At 37.9% G+C, this 25641-nt stretch overlaps 4 protein-coding genes across 5 annotated transcripts; all 4 read right to left on the bottom strand.

Moving 5' to 3' along the window:
- Window positions 1-1874: 1874 nt before the first annotated feature.
- susd1 (sushi domain containing 1) lies at window positions 1875-10034 on the bottom strand. Of its 2 annotated transcripts, XM_062417799.1 has the most exons (13): window positions 9745-10034; window positions 9460-9600; window positions 9176-9331; window positions 8748-8900; window positions 8323-8502; window positions 4672-4836; window positions 4476-4570; window positions 3997-4183; window positions 3787-3880; window positions 2636-2885; window positions 2488-2527; window positions 2266-2359; window positions 1875-2004 (listed from the first exon to the last, which is right to left on the bottom strand). In XM_062417799.1, the coding sequence occupies exons 1-13, from the start codon at window positions 9797-9799 to the stop codon at window positions 1986-1988; spliced, it is 1629 nt and encodes a 542-aa protein (XP_062273783.1). In that variant the 5' UTR covers window positions 9800-10034; the 3' UTR covers window positions 1875-1985. The 2 variants fall into 2 exon arrangements, with proteins under 2 accessions (XP_062273783.1, XP_062273782.1); XM_062417798.1 differs by lacking the exon at window positions 1875-2004 and having other exon boundaries at window positions 2107-2359.
- A 1386-nt stretch (window positions 10035-11420) lies between these two features.
- si:ch211-12e13.12 (uncharacterized) lies at window positions 11421-14635 on the bottom strand. Its single transcript, XM_062418183.1, has 2 exons — window positions 14236-14635; window positions 11421-12183 (listed from the first exon to the last, which is right to left on the bottom strand). The coding sequence occupies exon 2, from the start codon at window positions 12168-12170 to the stop codon at window positions 11496-11498; it is 675 nt and encodes a 224-aa protein (XP_062274167.1). The 5' UTR covers window positions 12171-12183; window positions 14236-14635; the 3' UTR covers window positions 11421-11495.
- A 776-nt stretch (window positions 14636-15411) lies between these two features.
- On the bottom strand, window positions 15412-19028 carry si:ch211-12e13.1 (uncharacterized). The gene is made up of 5 exons (XM_062418076.1): window positions 18689-19028; window positions 17479-17642; window positions 17063-17308; window positions 16711-16911; window positions 15412-16453 (listed from the first exon to the last, which is right to left on the bottom strand). Exons 1-5 carry the CDS (start codon window positions 18925-18927, stop codon window positions 16269-16271), a joined length of 1035 nt encoding a protein of 344 aa, XP_062274060.1. The 5' UTR covers window positions 18928-19028; the 3' UTR covers window positions 15412-16268.
- A 2438-nt stretch (window positions 19029-21466) lies between these two features.
- On the bottom strand, window positions 21467-23563 carry ier3ip1 (immediate early response 3 interacting protein 1). Its single transcript, XM_062417957.1, has 3 exons — window positions 23417-23563; window positions 22853-22954; window positions 21467-22009 (listed from the first exon to the last, which is right to left on the bottom strand). The coding sequence occupies exons 1-3, from the start codon at window positions 23505-23507 to the stop codon at window positions 21954-21956; spliced, it is 249 nt and encodes an 82-aa protein (XP_062273941.1). The 5' UTR covers window positions 23508-23563; the 3' UTR covers window positions 21467-21953.
- Window positions 23564-25641: the final 2078 nt, after the last annotated feature.

The following is a 25641-nucleotide window of genomic DNA, read 5'->3' as shown; positions in this document are numbered from 1 at the left end:
AAGCTGATACGTTAATATTATGTTACAAGTTATTATACAAGATAATTTTATATTAAATTAAAGTGTGGGTCATTTTATGGAAACATGAATTTTCTTTCCCCCAGCCTCTACACAAATATTACACTTGCAAAAACACCTTAGGATTACAGTAGGCTATATTTCTATTTTCTATTTTATTTTTACTTAATTTTTTATATTTTATTATCTAATAACATTAATTTTTAATCAGTTATATAGAATTCCAAGCACCACAGAAGTGATCTTTCCCAAAGTCATGTGTAGAGAGCAATTTTAAATATATGAAATAATGATTCATAATCATTAATAAATGCAGGACTGTTGACTTAGCAGTGACTCTAACTATTAAACAGTTATTTACTATTTACAGCCCCTGTGAACTTAATATAAATCATTAAATGTTTTCAGTAGGATAAAGTCTGTGCATATAGTCTGTAATAGCAGCGGTCTCGTATTACCACAAGTGTTTTTGAACAGGCTGCAAAATGCTGAGTCTGCATTCACACTGGATATACTCAGTGTCACTGAACAAATGACCAAATAGACCTTCATAAATCATCATAATAAATGATCATGAATCATTAATAAACATGTTCTAAGACCATCTGGTCTGCAGTTATATTTAATAAGTCATTTATAAAAATAATGAAAGTCTGCATGGATTTTTGTCTGGATGCTTTTTTTTTTTTGTTGCTTTATGTACAAGAGCAGCAAGACCTTAACCTCATTTCCTTTTTTTTTTGCACGACTGGATTTGTCAATATTCCTTTTTTTTTTTTTGGTGTTCATTACAATGTTTAGAACATGTACATATTTAGTTATTTTGGAAAACATTCATCAAATTTGACTTAGAGCTTGTTATGTCTATGTTGTAATTCTACAACGTTGGGCCAGAGTGGTAGTCAAAATAGCCTGTGCTCCTTACACATTACATATGTTCACACATTGAAAAAAATTGCAGTAGAAATTTTAAGTGTTAGATGATTCATTGTATCTAAGTTCTAAATGTGCTTTTCTGTTAAATTTGTACTTAGTTTAGCTTAAACCATAATTAAACACATGAATAAATTGTATGTGGTATTTGAAACTCTTTAACTTCTAAATGATCCTGAGCTATTTTTCTGTGTGTTTGCCCCAGCAGCAGTTTGTAGCATTAGGAGATAGAAAAACAGGCTCTGAATGTTCTGAAGCCTGTTGCATTGTTCAGGGGACAGGTGTGAATGGTCTTGAAGGATGCATGTGTTCCTTTTAGTATGATAAGTAGAGAGCATAATACTATCACTGCAACTCAACATAGACTGGGACTGAGACAACCTTCATTCAAAGTGAACATGGCTAAGAAGTGGCAAAAATAAAAAGTTTTGTAAATACCATTTTTCCAGTATTTTTTTATTAATAACTGCTTATTTATAAAACTATGATTGTTGTGTGATTATTACTCAATAAGTAAGCAATCAACCCTGCAAATGAATGCCTAAATGTTCTGTATATCTGTACAAATACAGAACTTCTGGTCCCTTTAACCCTGGGTCTTACAGGGGTTAACGGGACATCAGAGTATTCTTTTCTCAAAATGTGTTTACAACCCTTTAACTTGAATTAACTTGCACTTGTAAAGAAGGCGATAAGCACCGGGTTACTTTATGATCACAGAACACCAATAAAAGACAGAACATTGAAAACAATACAAAGAGATCTGCAAAATGCAGCTAGAGGCAGCAAGGGAGGAGATAAAGTAAGTTTGCATATATGCTATTTTGTCAGTGACGTTTGAACAGTGGAGCGTAATAAAGCCATTAACACAAAACTCACTTGCAAACATGCAACACACCTCCAATAAAAAAAAAAAAACAGTGTCAAGGTTTATTATAATTATTTATAAAAATGTACAAAATTACAACTAGAAATTCAAAACTTCATTTGGCATTTTGACAAATACAATGACAGAACATCAGCAGTAAAGATTGTCATGTCTTCTTGAAAAACCTGAAAAAGAGGGAAAAAGCAAACACGTTATTCAATTACATTAAAGTGCTTTGCAGAGGTTTTTTATCAAATTCATAAATGAGTGAAATGTGTTACGGCTACTTTAACTATATACTGGATTATTATCACTAAAACTAATATTTATGGAAATAAACTAAATCAAATCAAATATTTAATTTGCAGGCCGTGATTGCATTATATTCCATTTAAATAGATACATAAAATGATGAGAGTGTGTACTGTATTGTGTATCTTCTATACCAGCTGCAACTGTATCCACCCAAAACAACCATGGCAACGACTCCTATTAATGCAGCGGCGGCCAGCGATGAAACCTTCAGAACGTAGGATGTGGCTGGAAAGACACAATCATATTTTTACTGTATTAAAATGCTTTCTGTTTTCTCTGGTATAACTTCAAATGATATAATTAAGAGATTATTACTTTTATTGTTACAGAGTTTACATAGTAGTGGTTATTACCTCTTACTTTAGCCCACAGGACACAGGAACTTTTTAAATCCTGTGGAGAAAAAAAAAAAAAAAAACCCCAAAGCATTTAATCAAGTCTGGTGCAGTTTCTCTCACACTTTGACTGAGCCAGTAAATCTTTATTTTATAATGAACCCACCTTTTTCCACTGACTGACAGCTCGTAAGATGATATAGTAGTTCTTGCCATTCTCCAGAGGGGCATTAAAGAAGCTTCCATAGGAGAGTCCATCCCCCACGGTGAAGTTCATCTCTGTGCCGATGTGGCTGACGTGGATCAGAGCTGTGATGTACTCTGTGGTGGGTTTGCTTGAGTGGTCACGTTCCACGGGTGAGGAACAGTCAAACACCATAATCCCTTCTACAGGAAGCACAAACACTTGGTACAAACTGCAAAATGAAGAAAACAAAACAAAGAAAGTTTTAAAATTGCGTTGCGGTTACATTTTAACCTCAATTTAACAATGCAATGTACATTTAAGAGCTATTGTAACCATAGCAACACCCTTTTTATAGGAAGAAACTGCATGTATGGCAACGCTATTATTTCACAGACAATAAGTAATTAAACCAGGATATTAAAATTAATTTGAATATTTTATATTTAAGCTGATTAGAAAGGCACATGTCAGCTTTAAGATGATTAATAATCATTGACAAATTATAAAATAGGCTAATATTTATATGCCTTATTATCCATAACAATTTTTTCTTATAAATAATTCCATGTGTTAAAAATGTGTTTTTGTAAGTTAAGGTCTAAAAAATACTGTAAATTCAAATAATTGACTGGCCAATAAGAATCAAGTATAAGTGTTGATGCACATTGGTGAGGACCTATGGGATGGGATTGTGGGGATTGTTTTTTAGGGTTTGTCGTGGCTATGATTGTTTGGTTTGAGGCAAATATCATCATATGTATCCAATCACATTGTACATTTATACTTTATCCACTATATTATTTATGCTTGTAAGTGTTCTGTCTGGTTGCTTTGTGTTATAGCTTCCAATTGGAAAATGAAATAAAGAATTGGTCACAAAAAGAAATTGAGTATTCAAAATGCTGGTAGTCATTTGCTGAGTCATGAATTCAGATTCTCCTCCCACCATTATACACACTGTGGGAATACTGGTGGCTCTTTCTGATGCATGGACCGTCTGTCTTGTTCTGTCTCATACTGTAAAACATCAACTCCTGGGTACTCTTTTAGTCTCTTTAGTCCACCCAATTCACATCCATTTCCCACAGCCTACCATGTAAAGGTGACAACAAACAAAGACACCTGGTTACCTTATTGGATCCAGAGTGTTGGGTTTTCTGTGTAGCATCAACGTTGGTACGGGAGTCTCAAACTCTTTGTAGTAGACAACTGGTTCTGGAGGTACTGTCGAATGTGATTATATTTAATGTGTGTTGTTCAGTATAAACAAGACCACACAAAACAAAATATGATTGATATTTACAATAATAGAAAAGCTGATGAGATGTAGGAAAACATACCTGTTAAGCTGGTGTTGGTGGTGATGGTGGCTGTGAATCGGGCAGACACTGCAGTGATGGAGATGGTGTAGTTGGTAACAGGAAGCAGGTTGAGACAGACCTCCACCTGGTCAGATTTGGAGTTCAGAAATCGCTTCCTTGTGTCACGAAAGGAGCGTTGATAGTCTCTGGATCCTGTGTAGATCAGCTAGAACGGTAACACCGATTTTGTTATTCATTGGGGCTGAGCTGTGCACAACTGCTGAGTGAGCAGTTTTAGAATGGCAATAGAGTTATTGATCAGCCTCCATACATGACAGTTGGGAGGGGGGGGGACACAGTATAGTATGACGAATGAGATTACATTAACATATTTAACCAGAAAATTAGGTTCATAAATTACCAAAAGCAACAGTTTCTATGATGGTAAATAAGTAAAAATGACGGAAGAAGACGAATAGCAACTGCGGTATAAGAGATGGTAGATGAAATCTTGTTACCTTGTAAACTTCTGTAGTCTCTTCATACTTTTCTGCTCTCCAATGTAAACATTTTTCATTAGAAACAATTAGGTGATTGATAGGTGGCTTGATTTCTGTTGAGATATGAGATGAAAAAAAAAAGAAGTTACGCCAAAATTCATTACCTATTCTTTGTCAATACATAATATATATAGTACTGTGTGTGTCTGCTCACCTATACATTTCAGCATAGCTTTCTGCCAAACCCCAGAGCTGCTGCAGAGAGAGACGTTACTGCCCCTCCAGCTGTGATATCCATCCACACAGCGATGGATCACTACACTCCTGTTATGCCATACCACCTCTGAGTTGGCGAGGAGGGGGACTGGGCCACATTTAGCTGGGAAAACAAATGGCACTGATCGATTAACTAGTTGACTGCAACAAATATCAATCCTACATACTAAATATATCATCTCTTTTCATTGTTACCATAGCAAACTGAAACATAAAAGATACAAATAACGAGCAAAACGTCATAAGTAAATGGTCAAATCTCTGTAATGATTGCATTGTAAGGGTTCATATGAACAGTTAATGTATATTACATATATTGGGTCCCCATTGCCCTCCACAGAGAAGTAGACTGTGTGTAAAGCACATTCTAAAACAGAGCATACATGAACATCACATATCAATAACATGTTTTATAGTCATAATACTGACTCTCATAAACCTGAATAGATGTATTCCTTCATACCTACAAAGCCAAAGTGCAGCAACTACATATTTCATTGAATCAGAGTAAGACCAGCAACTGATTTTTTTTTGTTAAAAAAAAAAATAAATAAAAAAATAAAAAAGTCAGGAATTACAAAACAGTGTTAAAGTGCACTCAAGCTAGTAAAAGCTGGGCAGAGGGCAGTCGCAGCTATCCTTACCAACTTAACCCATCCAATGCCTGTGGTGTTCTAAAAATAAAAGAGAAGAAGATACTGTCTTCCTTCGTAAGGTATACTGTATAGACTTTTGTTACTGTACCTTTGCATTTCACTGATACTTGTGCCCACTCTCCTGATGTTAAACATGTTGAATTACCATCCCCACTCTCTTGGTAAAATCCATCCATACACTCATACAGCACCACACTGCCCGGTCTACTGGTGCTGTCCCACAGGAGGTTAGTATGGGGAAGGGTTAGTGGGGGACCACAGCTTATTTCTGCACACAGTACATGAAGCATGAGCAAAACAAAGCAAAATACATTCCAGTTGTGAGCAGGATATGAAACAAAGTTGATGCATCAAACTCTGTATTATGAATCTTTTCATATTTATATATAAACGAAAACAAATGAATCAATATCAGTTTAGTGCATTAAACGTTGCACCTTCACACAACAGATCAGTGTCCTCCCACAGTCCATTCTCTCCACATACTGAGTAGTTTCTCAGGCTCCTTGTGTGATATCCTTCCTCACATTGGTAATACACCACACTGCCATGGTGTGACACGCCATCCCATAGTGTTTTAGCATGTGGCTTTAAAACAGGCTCCTGACAATCTATTTCTATAACAAAAAGACAGCAGGTCATCACAGATCACAGGTAGCTAGAATGTTGAAATGTTGACAAGTGATGGTTAATGTAACAAATACAGGAAAACAGACCAATTGCATGTTTTTAGGCATTATTCACACATTTAGTGGTAGCATCATCACCTTCACAGAGCATAGAGGCATTATCCCATTCTCCAGTGGCAGTACAAAGTGACACATTTCTCTCACCCACACTGCGATATCCAGAGTTACACTGATAAACAACCTGAGAGCCCATTTTGGAGATTTGATCCCACAGCAGGACTGAATGAGAGATGTCAGGAGGCGTACCACAGTCCACTTCTACAGAGATGAGTCACAATCTTTTTTTTACTGGGTGACAACATTTTTTTTGGAATTTTTCAAATACCAACCACAGCATTGTTGTTGTTACCTTTGCACGAGATGTGCGTCTGTGTCCAGTAACCTTTAACTGTGCACAGTGACGCAGTATTATTTCCTTCATTTAGAAAAAATCCTATTTTACAGTAGTAAGTCACTGTGCTTCCAGGAGTGGAGCTGCCATTCCACTTTTGCCCAGTGTGGGGCAGTATAGGAGGATCTCCACATAATATCTCTGGAATAGGAAATGGTACACATGGAGGAGTTATACAAAGTTGAAGAAAAAAAAAATTATATACATTTACATTAAAAAAGTCTTATTCCAATGAAAGTATTTAACACAAGTGGTAGTTATGTTCACCTAGTGTATGCTACAGTACGCACACAGGTGATTTCATTCTTTTTTGATTGATAAGTGAAGTTATTAGCCAGAAGTGAAACCACCTGTGTGCATGCCTTTAAAATAAAAAAATAATAACTTGCCCTGTTTTTAATTTAAAAAAAACCTAGACATGAGATTCAGTCTTTTTTTAATAAATCGAAAGGGATGTCAGTGTTTCATGGATATTTTGGATTACCTTGGCAGGAGAGAGTTGGGCGTGTCCACCGCCCCTTTTCATTACAAGCAGATACATTGTGTCCTCCTTTGCTATAAAAGCCCTCTATACAGAAATACAGCACAGTGCTGCCAGGGGCTTTGTTACCGTTCCACACCTGCTCTGTGGACTCAATTAAAGGAGGACTTCCACACAAGATCTCTACAGGGAACAACATGTATCATAACAGCATGATTCAGATCAGTTCATTCTGTTCAGAAATAAGAAAATATCTGATATCATCTGATAAGACAGTGACTGTACCTTGGCAGAGCACAGCTCCCTCCCACTTTCCAGCAGCAGTACAGACAGACACATTTCCCTTTCCAACGTTATGATATCCAGAAGCACACATATAAACCACCTTAGTGCCCATCATCGTTCTCTTATCCCACAGCATGTGTGAGTGAGGAAGGTCAGGGGGAGAGCCACAGTAAACCCCTGAGAGCCAAAACAGTTACATCAAACTGTTTTCACTGGAAAATCCCAAAAAGCACCAATCAATCAGTTTCATGATGTTGGTTTCATGATCCATTAGCCTCTGAAACTAGTTAAAAACTCAGAGAATGTTTAAACAGATGTACTGTCGATAACATCGGTTAGAAAATAATTAAGGCATAAAATACAAAACATCATGTTTGTGTGCACTCTTTATTTTCATGGCACTGATCTCTACTGATGTGCTCATTGCATCATTGCAGCTTGACAAAAAATGGATAAAATGATTAACATTGAAAATGTCCTTCTGACCTAGATTTACTCTCATCATAGCTTTGATAAAAGAAATACTTTGAATCAAACATAACTGAGCTGAGAAAAGCTACATCAACCAATGGCATGTTCAATCAATCTATACCTGGTAATACTACAATTAATCCTGGCATATATATAAAAAATAAACCATCACTAGAAAGGAAATGATTTATTAAAAATACTTTATAATGAGAATTAATGCTGTTATAGATGACTACTTATTAGATTATAGATATAATTGAATGTTTTTGCCATTTCTTGGTGCCAAAAAAACAAATAAGACTGAACAAGAAAACACAACATTATCTGCTACTATGAAACATACACAGTCACACATACAGTACATACACAAAGACCTAATACATTTGTAAGAGAAAAATAATAGAAAAACTGACGAAGAAAACAATGGTTCTCAACATTTTCAACACTTTTGGACTTGAGGGCTTAATTGAATAAATTAGACAGGGAGCAGTCTCTAAGGGTTAAAGATATAAAACACCAGCAAAGCCAAACAATCACACAAGCACACATTTCTACTAACATTTTGGAAAAAGGTAAGGTAGAGAGGTAGATTTGTTATATGCTTTAGTTTTCTTACCTTCACAGACCATGGTTGGTCCTCTCCACAGTCCATCAGCACCACACACAGATGTATTGTCTCCTCTCCTCCACAGGAAGCCTTCATCACATTCAAACTTGGCCACGCTGCCATATGTGGTCCCAGTTTTTGACAGCAGAACTGTGTCCTCAGGAGAGGCCGGCTGCCCACAATCCACCACTGAGTTGGGTAAGATCATGAAACAGTCATTTAGATCCGGCTTTTCTCCTGCTGACCACAACATCTGTATTGCTTTCTCATTCATGATGACTTTGACTGTCATACCAGCCAGATAATAAACTGCAAACACTTATAACATAGGGTGTTGTAAACTCCATCCAACAGCTGATAGAGCTTTTCCACAGCAGATATTTTGACTTATAATAGCAATAAAGCATCACAACTCTGAATTAATGCACTTTTACCTTTGCAGGAAGCCTTGTCCCTGTCAGGTTGAAAGGGCTCTGATCCGTCGTGGACTCTGTATCCCAGCTGGCAGCTGCAATCAAAACTGCCTTCCAGATTCCTGCACTGACCTCCCTCTCCGCACATCCCTGTGATCCTGCACTCGTTAACGTCTGCAGAACCAATGGGAAACGAGTATGTGACATCAGCACGATAATGTCACCCGGTTTGTACAGCTTGTCTTTCTGTAAACTGTCATTTCAGTTGGGCGTGGCTTATTCTCTTACACAGACATTACTGTTAACACTTGGAAATGAATAATTGAGCATTTCATACAAAATATCTGTCTTTACCTGCGATTGTAGGTTAAAGATAATATGGTTTTCAACTTCACAAAGATACCTCACAGTTATTGGGATACACTTTTCTGGCTCCAGTCTAAACTCACCCTGGCAGTGGGTTCCATCATTTGGGATGAAGATGGCCATGTTGTTTGAGGGGTGGTATCCAGCCAGGCATGTACAGTAGAAGCTGCCGTATGTGTTGTGGCAGGTGGTGTGCTGCCCGCAGATCTTAATGGATCCTATCTGACACTCATCTTTATCTGGAAGAGATAAAAGAGAATGGATTTAAATAGTGGATGTACAGGTATAAAAATATGAATTAGAGCAGTTTCAATGAATGAGAGGATTTCCAGAGTTATAACTGACCTAGTGACCGAGTTTCTCTTACCTTGACAGAAGTTTCTTCCGTTTCCAACAAAGCCATACTTGCAGTTACAAACTTTTCCAGAGCCATCAGGTTTCTCATCACATGTGGCGTTAGCGTGGCAGGAGGCACACACGTCCAGAGTTTGTCCTGCTGCTGGCACTTCTGACAGTGACGAAAGAACATGGAGATAGTATTTCTTTTACTGTAGCAGAACTGTTCTAATGTTCTAATATTAATGCATCTAATACATGCTTAAAAAAATACATTCTGATCAATTATCACCAAAATTGTTATCAATATTCTCACCTGCGATGACACAGAGCAGAAAAACCACGATTATAGCTCTGTTTCTCTTCTCCATCCTCTCTTGAGTATCTCCCTGCTGTACTCTTCACTTCACTAGACGCTCATCTCCTTTTTTTTTTCACTCATTCCCTCTTTTTTTTTTTACTTCCGTCTTGTGTGGACCATGATGACACTGAGCGTATTTGATAACCAGGATTCAGAGGAGGCTGTGAATGGGTGAGCCGAGGACACCCGAAGGAATAACTCCTTTTTTTTCAATGGTCTTCATGCGGCTGGTGTTTGTTTGTGGTTTCATCTGTCATTCTGTGACACGTTCAGTTACGCTGCATATGGCTGATAACGCTATTTTTGGCCTAATGAACCAGCTGGAAGCCCCCTTACAAACAGTGTGACGCTTTAATACACCAGTGTGTCTTTTAGGGACACATGAACTTCATAGCTGTTTTGTGTGTAGAGAATGATGTGTGTAGAGAATGATGTGTGTAGAGAATGATGTGTGTAGAGAATGATGTGTGTAGAGAATGATGTGCTTCTATAAAAACAATTGTCATCAATATAATTCAATGCCAACTGCCACTGCCAAAGAGACCAAAAACTGAATGAATATTAAAGTAGGCTTACCTGTTGGCCAGTGGATTTTTAATAAAGAGTGTAACCTTCATATAGGTAACTCAAAAAGTGTTAAAAGTCTTCAAATTGCTTCACAGTGTAGACACTTAACTTTTGTTTTAAGCCGCTGGAACCCACATCCCTCCCTGTCACACTACAGGGTTTGTAGTGGGTGCTGGGGGGGGGGGGGGGGGGGGGGGGGGGGAGGGGGGGTCACTTGGCGAGCTGTGGGAGGGGGAGATAAGTTTGGTGAGCTGCTATCTCTCTGCCCAGCAGGGTCCTAACTGGGGTCTCTGTGTCACTCAAAGCAATGAGCCACTGACTCACATCAGAGCCTGCTGGACTGGACTGATTAGTCAGTCCCTTAGAGCAGCCGGCTCCCAAAAACTCCAAATGCACGCCTGGATTAGAGGGTATTTACTGTGGACCCTAACCTGACTAGAACCAGACTTCTTTGCTTATTATAAAGATGAGAGTTGCTTTTGAAAGTTCTTTTAACCAAAGTTAAAGTGAATGAATCCATTGCTGTACTTCATGTCCCATAGATCACTGTGGGGCAGTACAGTAATAGAATTGGAAGTAGTGTTAACGTAAGAATACATCTCAGATCAGATGGTGTACAAAGAGAAACTAACTTCACACAAAATGTGGTTATCGAAGTTTCCTTTATTTGAGGTTAGCACTCGATCTCTCTCGACCTTATGTGGATTTATCACAAAGTCTGTCATTCAGATCAAATGATAGGGGAACATGCATTTCTTTAGTATCAAAACTTAATACAATACAGTATGTATATAATAGAGTATAGAGGTATGTCTGTTCATCTTGAAATGGATTATCTGTCATTCAAACAGATAGCACCACACCTGTCAGCATATGTTTCATAATTACATGAACACACTTTGAGATGAAGTCGTTTTGCTGGTTGTTGATATCTAATGATGACTGAAAAATTAAAAAAAAAGAATAATAAGAATTTGGGGAAAAAAGGTGCATTAGAAAACAAAATGACACTTGTACCGTATGTTATTATTGCTATAAATGTAAGTCCAGTACATGTTGCACAGAGGCTTCACAGTCCTGATCTTGGACACAGTCGATGCTGCGTGGTTTAAACCTGTGACCTTTCACCTCCTGATGGGTCATAAAAGGATGCAGAAACAGCAGGGCTGCTTTTTGGGTGAAGGCTCGCTTTCTTCAGGTGGAGGAACCTCAGGACCCGGAGATTCATCCTTACACTCTGACAGTGAACCGCTGGAGGTGGACAACAGCCTCCCACACACCAGCTCAGCAGCTTTTCCATCCATGACGGACAAATCTGTCACCGTTTTCTCTCTTAACGACATATCTCCATCATCATCGTCATCTATCAGCACAAACTCCTTGAGGTAAACCATCCCCACCCCGTGGAGGCTATGGTTCTCTCCTGATTCCTCCATGGTGTGGCTGTCCACAAAGGTCAGGGTTGAAGTCTCTGTTAGGGTCTCATGTGGGTCTGTGGAGTTGTCTTCTGGCCCTGAATATGCCTGGCTGCTGGAATCCGTCATCCACATGGAGTTCCTGTGCTGCTCTTTCATGCTGTACCTCTGGTCTGGACTGTTGGAGATTAAGTCCTGCACAGACGACGTCTTGCTTGTGCCATCGTGGTTGGTGACCTGGTCTCTCCTGGTGTAGGAGCTGTTCTCTATGGCATGGCCATTCCCAGGATACATCTTAAAAGCCACCTTCTGGTAGTCATGGTAAACCTGCACACTGGTGCCCCCTGTTGGGGAGGAGAGGGGGATGCTGGCACCGTCTCCTTGTCCTTGCTTCGTCATGTATTTCTCTTGACTGCATTCAAACAAAGCAAAAGAACTGAGCGTCAAACATCAGTCTTGACATTGAAAAACATCAGATGTGGTTGAAGGCTCTGGAAAAAACCAATAAGTGGACTTTGAGTTGACATCCTTACTGTCTCTACAGTTTGAACACCAATAGTTACTAATTAATATGAGACTTGAATGGAAAATAACGTAATCTTTGGAATAAAAAAATATTATATTACTGAATATATACTATTTTATTTTCATATTTGTTGTGTTTGAACAAAGTGAGCAGGACACCTACCAGCTCTGATGTAGCACACTGTAAAAAACACTATGAACGTGGCTGTGAACATAATTTATATTTACAAGATATTTAATTCTAATGTGTTTACGCACACTGCAGAAATATATATATATATATATATATATATACAGAGAATGGACTTTACATACTTACTTGCTGTCTTTTTGGGTATCCCTGGTATTTGAAAAGCTGGAATCAAATTGCCCTCATCAGAACCATTATTATACAATAGAATTGGATGACAAAAATATTCTCATTCAATCTCTAGTTAACCTAATCCTAACCCTGTGCATTTGTTGTTTGTTGTTTCTCCTGTCATTTATCCAGGATTTTTTTCTTTTCATTTTCCATGTCTGTATATTGTTAACTGACCACTACAAACTGCATACTACCATTATGTAGTAGTACTATTCTTCACATCTCTGACTAACAGAGTAACTGGGGCAGGTAATAGGAAGTGCTGTGGACTTGTTTCAAGAACAACAGTGGACTGGCAAGAAAGAACAAACTGTCATTTAGTATTGGCCTCCCTGAATAAATAAATGAAACTGGTACTTTTAAAAGAAGCAAAAAATAACTTTAATTCCCTGAGGATCGGCACTTTGAGGAAGGAGACAGTTGAATTCCTCTAAAGTGCTCTAAGGAAGGAGCTTGTGTGTGTATGTGTGTGTGTGTGTGTGTGTGTGTGTGTGTGTGTGTGTGTTTCATCTGTCTAAAACGCACACACATACGCACACTCTTCCTTTCTCGGCACAGAAACATTTCAGATGAAGTGTACAAAGGCTTCACGGTTTAGACTGTCAGATGTTTTAAAGGTACATACTGTACAAATCTGTCATTGGCGATACCTGCTGGACCAGAATGTATCATCTCCGAGGAGCTCGTGTTTAAATTTAGCTCTGTGTAATGACTTCTGTGGAGGAATACATTTAACGGCTACATTACATAAAGATAAATGAGATGTTTGCTGTAAATGCAACATTAAAAAGATTTCTTCAAGAGGAGTTTTTCCATTGTACGGTTCCAGATGCTAAATGTAACGCACTGCTAAAAGGAGCTTAACAGATTGACCTTCTTACACTTGACTGACTCGTATGCATGACAGAATTGGGACTCTATAAATGAATAATAACTGCAATGTACATGTTCTCCGGCTTGTGGTTGCGACTGAGCAACAATAGATGAAAAATAGATATGATTTAAACACACTCATTGCATTAGCACTTTGGGCTAGGTGGCTGTTTTTTTTTTGTCTCAGAAAAGCCTGAAAACAGCTTTAAATGTGACAGTGTGAAGTTATACTGGCATGAAAATTACACTATTTCATATCAACAATTTATCACTGACAATTAAATCCTCAGAACAGGATGTATTTACATCAGCATTTTATATCATCCAACTGTAATATCTTAAATGAACCTTTTCTGTGTTCCCAAATGACCACCATAGATCTATCATATAGGATGAATGCTTTTATTACCAACCATAATATGAAGCATTTAATGTAACTGTTTCATTAGTTGAGTGACAGAGAATTCTAAAGCACTTTTACATTTTGCAATGTTGTTTCTTTTATCAAGAAATAAAATGAACTGAGTGTGACTCCAGCCTTTGTACAGCAGTTATCTATCCTCCACACAGCTGTTGTACACATCGTTATATTTCAACCATACAACTGACACAAGAAGAAGAGATACAGGATCGTACCATGCAGTACAAGAGAGTCACTTCTTATAAAAGTACAATTTAAATATTTTTAAAAATGCTTTTTACCTTAGGCCTTCCACAGTTGAATCCTTCCCCAGAAGTTTCAGTAATGAGAATCACATGGCAGAGGTGGGACGACTGAGCGTGCTCCTCTCTGATCTGCAGCACAGCTGATGAAACGGTCTTCTTCTCCTCCTCTGCCAGGACATCTATAAACAGAGACTCCCTGCATACACCCTCCTCCTCCTCCCCTCATCTTACAAACTACAACTCCACACAGGCAGTCACAAGATGCTCCTCTGACTGCAATCACACCGGCAATAATGTTGTTTCTTTTTATGTCACTGCTGAAATTGTGTGATTTTCAAGCAGAACGATCTTCTTATTCATAGCTGCACATATATAATATATATATGAAAAAACAAAAGAACTAAACAGTATATACAGAACATAAAATCAGATATTCAACCTTTTTTTTTGGATAACTGTTCTCATTAAGTTAGAATAAAAGGCAATATAACAAAAAGGTAACATACCAAGAAACTTTCAAAGAGAAGGTGATTTAAGTGGGGACGTATATACCAGTATGAAATGAATGCTTATTACCAAAAAACAAACAAAAATGTTTTTACTTCATTAAAGGAACAGTTTAACATTTTGGGAACATATTTATTCACCTTCTTGCAGAGTTAGAAGAGAAAATGTATACTTTGATGTCTGTATAGCAAATATGAAGCTATCCTAGCCAGTTAGCTTAGCTTAGCATACAGACTAGAAACAGGGGAAACAGCTAAGGTTAGCTTTACTGTTCAAAGATAATTAAATCAGCTAACAAGCACTTCTTAAGTTGTCTAATTGATATAGAACATGTTAATGAGCTTTTGGTGCTAGTAGGTGATTGTTTAACAGAGCCAGGCTAGCTGTTTCAAGTTCAAGCTAATTGAGCTAATTAGCTTGAACGTGCTAATGTAGCTATTATGTTTTTTTTTTTACATACATGATGCTATCTTCTCTTTTAACTCTCAGCAAGACAGAATAAAATGTTGAAATAAGCTTCTTTTTTTTTTTTAAATAGAAAGTTTATATCATTTTAAAGAAAAGGGATTCAACTATCTGGAGTAAACCTGATCTTGTCTTTGTATGATGAATATTAAAATAGTCCATTGTTGTCAGTAAAAAGGCATATCAGAAAACCACAGTCTTTTCTTCCCTTCACAAGAACACAAGAAATCATACCAGAAACCATTTCCATGATTCCTTTATGAGGTGTTGCAGCAGTGCAGGGATGCATGAAAAGCCACTTCTCTCAGTCCTATGCACTGAATGTGTTCTGATAAATAATACAGGAGGACACACTTTGACATACATGAAAGCTGCAAACAGCATTATACGAGAGATCAATTATTGAAAAGTCTTCACTCCCTGCAGCGATGATTTCTGCATTAACTTGACTGGTAGACATGGCATCTGACAAAGTGATCGTGTAGAGTAAGATCTATGAAACCTACAGGGCAAAAATCCTGCTGGTGACACTTTAGAAATATACATGACGTGGTTATAATCAATATTTATATAGTGACAATTGATTGGAGTAGTGAGGAAATCAAAGCAGAAAATGATCACCTGACGCTAAAGTTCCCCTCAGCTATATGCAGCATTTTAGCTCATTGTTCCGGTTATTGTTCCTTTCAGTCTCATTGCTCTCATCAGCACCATTATGAGCTAAAAAAAAACAAAAAAAAAAACAACCTCAAAATGTCAGTGTACACTACCTGGGCAGCATCAAACACCTAACAGACAAAGTAGGGGAATAGCTAGTAAACATTTGGAGCATTTTAAAAAATGGTGTTTTGGTGGTTAGCTGCAGGTATAAAAAAATGCTAATATAATATTCTACCATTATTATAGGTACTGAATTAGTTGCACTCAATAAGGAAAACATCTTCATCTTCAAGTGTTCATATGACTTCAGTTTGTCAAATGTGAAATAAACATACATGACATTAACAGAACAATATTTTATGATCATAAAATGTGCTGCCAACATACTGTAGAAACTAAACTAAACAAAAAAATGTACAATAGTCCTCCAGTGTTAATCAGGATCTAGAAATCACTCCCGCTATGTAAGATGTGCTGCTTCCGTGCCGCTGCATGTAGAAGTTGAGGCCTCGTCCCTCGTTTTTGATCACATCCCGAAACTTGATTGTTACTTTGCCTGGTATCAACAGAGGCTCCTTAAACTGGACGGTGATGTTGACTGGTGCTGTGATGACTCCAACCCCTGATGACATGACAGAATAATGACAAGTCCTGACAACAGTTGAACTATGTGACTACAGACTTCATTGCAGCAGAAAACACACAGGTGTAACTAGTAACATATAAAAGCTCTCCTGAAGTACCTATAGGTGGCATTACAACACCAACTACAAAATCAATGACCTTAATAAATATGTGTACCTGTTAAAGAACTACAAGGTGTCTCAGTTCGCCTTGCGGTTCTTTAACAAAAACAAAAAAGGCTCCTACGGTACCTACCTTTGTGCTTTTCAATTTCAGCCAAACACACAGACAGCATCCAGATACTTGGTGCTGTGTGTAATCTGCAGCCAAACAGCCTGGCTGGTAGGAAGAGGAGCGGATAGTCTGAGAAGGACCAAACGCACTGCAGGCTGGTTCTCCAGGGAACTCTCAGCTCTACCTGCTTCGTATTTTCTGGCACAGGCTCATCTATTTGACCTGTCAAAACAAAGGAAGCATAACCTGAATACGAAAACTTTTGCCGTGCACTCATATTCAGTATGTTGTGTTCTGTGAGAGCCTTCCTTGTTGTCCGTGGTGTACAGAAGCTGAATGCACTTTAAGAAGAAATCTCTGTAAACATACTCACTCTCATTCTCTTTCACTGGCTGTGAACATCTGCTGGCATTATGGAACTTGTTTTGAGAGAGGAACGTCAAGACGCTTTCCCACACCGGACTTCCGGAACGTGACATGGCGGACAGACAGATGTCCACCTCCACCCCCGCAGCAACCTGCCGGTACACCAGGACTCGAGCCTGCAGCGTGAATGCACCCTTCTTCAGCTCATCCACCGGCTGATGGGTTTTCAAACTCTGGCGCACACGAATCAGACCTGAAAAAGTAAAAAAACAGTCACTGCAAGATCAACTCAACAATTGTGGATTTAGGAGATCAGGAGTGAACTCAAGGTGTGTGAGACATGTGCACAAATACACACTGGAGTGATCACTTAAAAAATAAAAAAGTATGTGATGAAAGAGATCTGATGAGTGGTTTTCTTACCTGCTGGGCTCAGCCTGAAGTTATGATCTGTCAGGAGAATACGCAGCAGTCTGCGGCAGAGAAACTCTGGGAAACACAACGGGATGTCTCTGTATTCACTGTCTGGATAATCCCAACCATACCCTCCAGCACTGCAGAACCTCCTCAACAAGGGAGTCTCCAACCTTTTAAAGAGAGACACATACACTGACACTGAAAATGTGGATGACTATCACCCAAATTAAGATAAGATATTCCTTTATTAGTTCCACGGTGGGGAAATGTACAGTATTGCAGCATTAAGTGGATAGCAAAAATAAAAATAGCATCAATAAAAAGAATAAAGAAGAGTAAATTATAAGTACACAAGCAATAAAAATAATAGTTGTAAAAGTTTAGTAAGAATAGTAACATTAAGACCATTTAAAAAGATTTCTGTTTTAAGATGTATATAACATACTCTGAGTAATAACGTGTGTCTGATATGGGTCTTCGAAAGAAAAAAGGTTCTGTTATCTTCTTAAAATATTTTAAATGATATCTCTTCCTTCTCCGCCATTCCTTTATGTATTTACTTACCTACCTACCAGGGACAGTGCACATACATTAATCAGCTTTTCAGTTTCCACATCAATTTAAATGTACCAGAGTTAGATATTCTAATTTTTCATCTGAGGTCAATGGACAGGATATTATATCTATGTGACCTAATGTCTCAATACAGTGCATCAGCAAGTACTATAATACAATACAATCCAACACAATAGATAAAAAGTAACAGATGCATAAAAAAAAGCCAATGAGTATATAAAGTCAGTGCCAGAGATGAAGTAGTGTGATTACTCATGGTTTGCTTTAAGCCAATAAAAATCCAGAATGTATAAATATGAAGATATTGTTCATTTCAGAAGTTTAACAGCTGGATATAAGATGTCTCCTGCTTCACTGTAAAGACTATTTTTGGTATTTGTGCACAAGAGGCTTCAAGTTTCTACATCACACATGTGTCAATTGAATATTGGAGCAGGATTGGCTTCAAAACTAGTTATGATGTCACTAATGATGTTTATAACAGCACCCATAAAAATCACATGATCAAGGAGCTCAGAGAATCTGTCCACTTTCTGACATATTTGAGATCAGCTTTGTAAACTCTACATAGTGGAGCTCAGACATTCAACCATAGTAAAAAAAAAAAAAGGACAAACCCACATGATGTCTTCCTGCTCACCTGCAGTTGAGGACCGTGTAAATAACTTCACTCTGTTTGTTAGTTGAGTACAAACAGCCTGTTCTCCGAGTCAGAGCTTTGGTCACATGTTTAATAAAAAGATATCCGGAACTTGGAAGTGTGTCGCTGGTTAGAACATTAGTTTTTAACAACCGATGAGAAGAGTAAAAATAAACATAAACTAAACACACAGAACTGACAGAGAGCGACGCGACTATGTAACTCTGTGTATTCCCCATTACTGCTCACAATACATCATTACAATAAAACATTATCACTGTGTGGCGAAACCATGGGCGAAACTTATATTTATGTACAAACTCTAATGAAGGTCGGGAACCAGTACGCACAGACCACACAACACTGGTTATAAGTACGGAAAGCGTACTGGGACAAACAACACGCTTTCGACTAGTTTGCAAAACTACTGTTATTATAGGATAGCCGCTTTTATTGGGTCTTTTATCTGTTTTATTTCTCTATATTATTATTATTTTTATTTTATTTTTTTTATTATTGTTTTTATTGTTTGTTTTTATTGTTTCTACTTATTTTGCTGTAAAGCACTTTGGTAGGCCATTGGCTGTGTTAAATGTGCTATATAAATAAAGTTGACATTGACATTGACATTACGTATTTCATAGACTAGGACAAATAAAATAAAGCAGGAGAGCAATCCAATAAAAAAATCACAGTCAACAAATAACATAACACATGAAACAGTTAAACATAAGGATAAAATAATGGATAAAAGTAACATATACAAGTAGATAAAGTAAGTAACAGATTAAATAATTAAGAAAAAAGACATTTGGTTGTAAGTAAGTCGCACAGAAATGGGGGAGTGGGGTGACTCTTTGATCGAATATCTTCAATCTTGTCTATTAAAAAAGTTAAAAACCACAATCTGCATTGTCCACAGAGTTCGAGACCAACAGCCTCAGCTGACTGTTCACACTGAATCCTGAAGCGACTATTTCACACCATAAAGTATCATTTGGATTCTTTCATGCAGACTACAAGGTGTGTGTGACCCCAGAATAATTCATATCAAATAAAAATGTTATTTACATTAACATTATTTACACTATCACAGAGGGATGGAGGACATGAGGAGACACATGGAGGATGAGATGAAGGAGATGGAGGAGACGATGAAGACAATTACAAAGCTCACGGTCCTGAAGGAAAGACAGACCTGGGCAAATGAGCGACAGCAGCTCCTAAATGACAAGGAGGATGCTGGAGAGGAAGCTGTCCAACACTGAGGCAGACCTCAACAGGTCAAACCACATGGTTGGACAATCAGAAGAGATCAGCTGTCTGAATCACCAACTCTCCTCTCTGAAGGAGAAACGTGATTCCTCCAAAATCCTCTTTCATAGGGAGCTGAAGAAACAATGCCAGAGGGCCCAGGAGGAAATAAAAAAGAGAGATGAAGTGATCATCTCTCATCAGCAGAGGGTTCATGTTCTGGAGGAGGAAGTAGAGAGGACAGCAGCCTCTGCAAATGAATCCATCTGGCAGGACAAAGTCAGCCAGCTTGAGGCGCTCCTCTGTGAGAAGGAGAAGGAGACCAGCAGGGCCACTGAGAAAAGACTCGCCTGTATATTTGCTCATATTGACACTTTGGCCCTGCTGAGCGAAGTGCAGTCTGCTCTGAAACAGAGCAAAATAACTTGCGATACACTTGCTGAAAAACTCCAACAGCAGCTGTCTGAGAGGGAGGAGAGCTACTGTACCAGAAAGAGCTCTCATATTTGAAAGAGAGCTTCAGGAAGGAGCTCTCAGAAAAAGAGGACATCCACATGAAGACGCTGGCAGAGAGGGATGAGAGACACTGGAAGGAACTCTCCCAAAATGTAGAGAGCTGCTAAAAACAGTTCTTTGATAGAGAACAGGACTCGAGAAGACGGCTCTCTGAGAAAAAGACTTTCCAGAAGGAGCTTTCTGAGACGGTGGAGACATCCAGAAAGGAGCTCTCTGTACTTACTGAGACCTGGGAGAGGAGTGGACGGCAGTGGGACAAAGAGAAGAAAGAGCTGGAGGAGACGCTGTTGACCACAAACCAGACGTGGATCCAGAAGGAGGCAGAGAGGAAGGAGGAGATCCAACGTCTGGTGGAGGAAAACCTCCACCTTCAGGTACGATGTCTCAGCTCATCTTTTACATTCTAACAACTTATTTCAGACTTGAGAGCTTTGCAAATGAAATGTAAATGATGTTTTTTTTTCAGGAGCTTTTAATGAAAAAGAAGGAGAACAAGGGCTTCTGGAGGAGGTTCAAGAAATAACACCAGCAGCAACACTCTTCCCTCCTACCCCCACCTTTACCGTAACCTACCCTTCTTACCCCCCCCTACCCTTTCCTTTACCTTAACCCTTGCATTAAAATTCACAAACTGTGAGAGTTCTAAAATTCTCTTTTATTGATGTATGTTTTAAACTGTGAAATTTCTCTCTGACATGCTGTCACACATCAAGTAAACTAAACAGCTGTTTGGTGATAAATGATTATATTTGACATCATTAAATGGTAACTGATGAATCAATGTATGAACAGTACTTTACTGTTGAAGCTGCTTCAGGTAGAGCTAGTTTGAACTTTATAAACTAGTTAGCATCCAATAAATGGGTGCTAACACATGTTGAGTGAAATTGTAGTTGAGTGTTTTATAAGTGCATTTCAAAATCTATTAGTTAATAAAACTTACATATTAGCAGTAGCTCATTTTGAGGCAGGGTGACACAAAGCAGGACTTCCAGGTTTCACTGGGTGAAAGTTTAAAAACTTTATTCTCAAGATTTTTTTTATTTATTTATTTTTTTTACAATAAAACCACATATCCAAGAGTTACTTTACATTTTCTCCCAGTGTATGAATCACAAACATTTTACAGTGGACCACTCTATAACAGCAGTTATAGTTCTTGTGTAAAACATTTGTTATGTACATTAATATTTTAATCAAAATGTAAATGAAGTGTAAAATATTCCAGGGTTTATTGTAGTAATCAAAAAAACAGGGGAGTTTATTATTCCAAATAGCTGCTTGTACTTGTTTTGAATGACAGTACAGTAAAGAAAAGAGCAGTAAATCAATTAATATCCTCTGTACTGATAAAGTGGCACGTCACATGACAGCATCATTCATCTTCAAGGCTGACAGAAGACATTCTGTGTGTCAAAGGGAATCCTGAGGTGATGGATGGAGAAGTTCTTCTGACAGCAGGATGGTTTGTTCCATCTTCACTCCACACTACTGTTCATCCAAACAGCAGGAGCAGCACAATGCACACTGTATTCACTGCTATCAACGGTACTGCAGGACAAGACACACAGTAGACATGATCAGCATCAGCCATTAGTCTTGGGAACAGCCACAGTAAAATAAAGGGTCAGTTTACCTTGTGTATAGACTGATAAATGCACTTAGACTTTGACACTTTTGACATAATATGTGCCTTTGTGGACCAGCCACTGCCACTAATCCTTGTGTATTTTTTTTAATGTTCTAACTTTCTCTAATATTGTCATTAGGGCTGGGTATCATTTAAAAAATTACGATACCAGTACTAATCCAAGTACCCTTAAAGTGATAGCAATACCAATTGAGTACTTCATTTGATACCCATCATGTGAACAGAAGCATTAAATTGCATTAAATGCCACCACTCCTCCACATCTAAATGATTAGATTTTTACACAAATACATTTTCAAAGTCTTCAAATTATTAATATTTATTAATCAAGGAACGCTAGTGTTGATTGGCTGTGAACAAGTCCGTACAAATGGTCATATTTTCTAACTCTAGGTACAAAAAAGGATCGATTGCAGGTATCGTTTGATGGGAGACGTTTCAATACTACTTGGTATCAATTTACTTTGGTTGATTACTGATACCCAGCCCTATATTTGTCTTTCTTTTTTGCTTATGTATGTGAATGAATTGTATATGTGCACAAACTTGCTTGCCTCAAATTTCTCCTTGAAGAAGGAAAAAAAGGAAATTTTGAATTTGAACTGAATGATGAGAAGTGTCAGTATGCTTCTTTTGTGCCACCCATCGTTAATGTTAATGTTAATGTGTGTGTGTGTGTGTGTGTGTGTGTGTGTGTGTGTGTGTGTGTGTGTGTGTGTGTGTGTGTGTGTGTGGACACATACCTCTCATCACTGTCCTCACAGAGCGAATAAGGTTCATCATCTGAGCTTTGACACCTGGCTCATCACCAAACCCTCCAACACTGTGGTCCACTCCCCAGCCAACTGATGAACAGAAAGAAAGACTTTTTTGAAAATTGTCATGCTCTGTTACATTTTGACTTGAAGAACACCCTCGCTCTATACAAGAAGGGCCAGAGCCTTATGTTTGCTGCTGTAACATGTGAATTTCCCCGTTATGGGATAAATAAAGTACAATCTAATCTAATCGAAACATTTTTCAGTTTATTTGTTGTTTTATCAGTTTGATTTTCATTCCACTGTTTTGTAATAGTCTGTAATGTGTCGTCTTTGCTAATAAAGTTTATTCAAATAGGCTATTTAAACCAGTATTCATACATTATATTAAAACGATGCACAAACTCTATTTCAGCTGTACACTAACTTTAAGCTATTATCTTTCACCTAATAATTAAATGTTTGTACATTTCCTGTTTAGTTGCTAGCTGCTTATCATTAGCTTATTAAATGTCTACTTCTAGCGAGTACCGTTTCACACGCACTTACTTTTACTTAGAAATCTTTCCTCATGCAGTACAGCCACCGCATTCACACACAGGATGGCAGCTTGAATGAGAGAGTATAAAGAAAAAGCCATGTTTTCTCGACTAGCAGCTAGCTGGGACTTAGCTGACACTATTTACGTCTGACGTAGCCCTACGGCGGCGGAGGAAAGACAAACTTCACGACTGACAGCGTGCCGACTTTGCGCTATTCAGACACGCCCACATTAAGGTGCGATGATTTGAGTGTGCTTCAATAAAAGTGACACCACACTGTCAAATCAGTGTCAAAAAGTGTATAAAGTACATGAACGATTATATAAGGAAAAGCATTATCAGTCAACTTAATGAATCCCTCAAGACATGTTTTAAAACATAAAAAATAATCTGTTTGGAATAATAAATGACCAACTAAATCTATGCAACCATTGTTAATGTTGTCTCTTATCTCACTGTTGAGTCAATTTTCAGTGTATGTGCAATGGAGACTTCAAGTTACCACAACACTTGTGGAAGTGTCATATTGGCCCTCAATTAGGTCCAAATTAGTCCTGATGTGTCAAATCATGCTCACAGACCCCTTCCACTCAGATAGAGAAACTTCCCCTTCTCCAGCAGATGAATGTGAGAAGAACAGCCTTCAGATGTCAGATTCTGCACACACACATCATTCTGCAAAGTGAGTCATCAAATATCCAATTGTAGGAACACGAAGAAAAACACATTTTTGACTGGCGGGGAACTTTACTGTATCATAAGTAAAATTATGCAAAATCATAAAACTTATGCAATCATATGTCATATCGAAGCGAAGCAGTTACAAATAAAAGAAGTGTTTAATTGAGGCTGTTGTATGCTTCATCTACTGTATGCCATAGAACCACAGCAACACACACCTGAAAAAGATTTTCAAAATAGTCGATAGAGAGAAAAAAAAGTCTCTAAGAAGAGTTGGAAAGTCGCCAGATTTAGCGAGAAAGTCAAGCCACATTGGCAAAACTACACTCAGAAGAGTCAGCCTTCCCAAAGCTGTCTATCAAGGGCTTTGAGCGCTCCAAACATTTCCTCCAATCATCATACAGCAGCAGAGCGTCTGACCCGCCCACTGCTCTATTGACCGCCAGAGACGCTCAGCGGTCCAGGGGCGGGACGAGTTTGTCGCATTATCCAATGAGCGTCTTATCCTGGCTTGTCCCGCCCTGGCCCAAAACAGCTGTTGGGAGAAGCCTCATTGAACACTGTTGAATCTCTCACAACACTGTAAGGGTGCATTTGGCAGACTGATTCATGACATTTCCAAAAAAAATACAAGTACTCATATGCAGTCACTGTAACCGTTGTTAGCAAGAATTTGTCTTTTCTGTGAGACAAATTCCAAGAAATCAGTACACTTTGTTTTTGTAGTGTGGTAAAATTCCTTTTCCTGTATTATTTTATCATGTGTTGAGTATATTTATTTTATCTGTCTCAAATCATTTTAAGACGTTTCTTTGAGATAGGATTTAGAATTACGTTAAATTGTGACACTGAAATATTTTCTGACGTTATTTTTGATACAGAAAGTTTTAAATTTTTTCAAAAACAGATTTTATTTGTCATATTTGAAACGTCTGTGATCCACTGTTGATGTTGGCAAGTTTTTATTCAGCCATGTTTACCCTTGTTCGTCTTTATACAATATGTTGGGAAGTTGCAATAAATATCAATACAATATGTTCTATATCCCTTTGTGTTGTGTCTCTCCTTCGTCTGTTAAGATAACTGAACATTCTATGAGTCTTGAGGCATTGCCAGCCTTTAAATCTCATTTGTAAATGCTTTATAAGCCATAGATAGTGCTCACTTTAGATGAGCTCACACAAAATACTTAATTAACGAGTAGTAAGTGTTTCGTAACTGCCTCAATTCATGAATTCCTGCATTAATAACTGTTCATAGGACATCCATTGAAAATGAATTTGTGAGTTTTTTATGGAACATCTGCTAACAGTCACTAATCATTAATACATGTCTGAATAGTGGATGTGCACGTGCATGCAGAAATGTACATCTAAATAGTTTGTTCATCATTTACAGTACATACACTTTCTAAATATTACAAACCACTGACAAATCCTAAATAACTGGTTAGTAAGTGATGTAATACTTGATTTAGAAATGCTGAATCCATCATATATAAAATATGAAAATGCAATCATTAGCACGTTATAGATGAGCTTATTAATGAAG

The sequence above is a fragment of the Scomber scombrus genome, chromosome 4 (genome assembly GCF_963691925.1).
Source record: "Scomber scombrus chromosome 4, fScoSco1.1, whole genome shotgun sequence".
Lineage (NCBI taxonomy): Eukaryota > Metazoa > Chordata > Actinopteri > Scombriformes > Scombridae > Scomber > Scomber scombrus.
Note: the sequence above shows the minus strand (reverse complement) of the source record. Positions and strands in the feature narration are given on the sequence as shown.

Bases quoted from the DNA above. Each gene is read 5' to 3' on its own strand.
- si:ch211-12e13.1 (XM_062418076.1), bottom strand. From the start codon at position 18,927: ATGGGGAATACACAGAGTTACATAGTCGCGTCGCTCTCTGTCAGTTCT. The intron at 17,309-17,478 runs GTAAGAAAACCA...TTACTTTTTCAG, and splicing joins CTTCAGGCTGAGCCCAGCAG to GTCTGATTCGTGTGCGCCAG. The intron at 16,454-16,710 runs GTAGGTACCGTA...TCATGTCATCAG, and splicing joins TGAAATTGAAAAGCACAAAG to GGGTTGGAGTCATCACAGCA.
- si:ch211-12e13.12 (XM_062418183.1), bottom strand. From the start codon at position 12,170: ATGACGAAGCAAGGACAAGGAGACGGTGCCAGCATCCCCCTCTCCTCC.
- ier3ip1 (XM_062417957.1), bottom strand. From the start codon at position 23,507: ATGGCTTTTTCTTTATACTCTCTCATTCAAGCTGCCATCCTGTGTGTG. The intron at 22,955-23,416 runs GTAAGTGCGTGT...TCTGTTCATCAG, and splicing joins GGAAAGATTTCTAAGTAAAA to TTGGCTGGGGAGTGGACCAC. The intron at 22,010-22,852 runs GTATGTGTCCAC...CTTGTCCTGCAG, and splicing joins TGTGAGGACAGTGATGAGAG to TACCGTTGATAGCAGTGAAT.
- susd1 (XM_062417798.1), bottom strand. From the start codon at position 9,799: ATGGAGAAGAGAAACAGAGCTATAATCGTGGTTTTTCTGCTCTGTGTC. The intron at 8,901-9,175 runs GTGAGTTTAGAC...TTGGTTCTGCAG, and splicing joins TGATGGAACCCACTGCCAGG to ACGTTAACGAGTGCAGGATC. The intron at 4,837-8,322 runs GTAAGAAAACTA...TTGTTTTCCCAG, and splicing joins ACCAACCATGGTCTGTGAAG to CTAAATGTGGCCCAGTCCCC.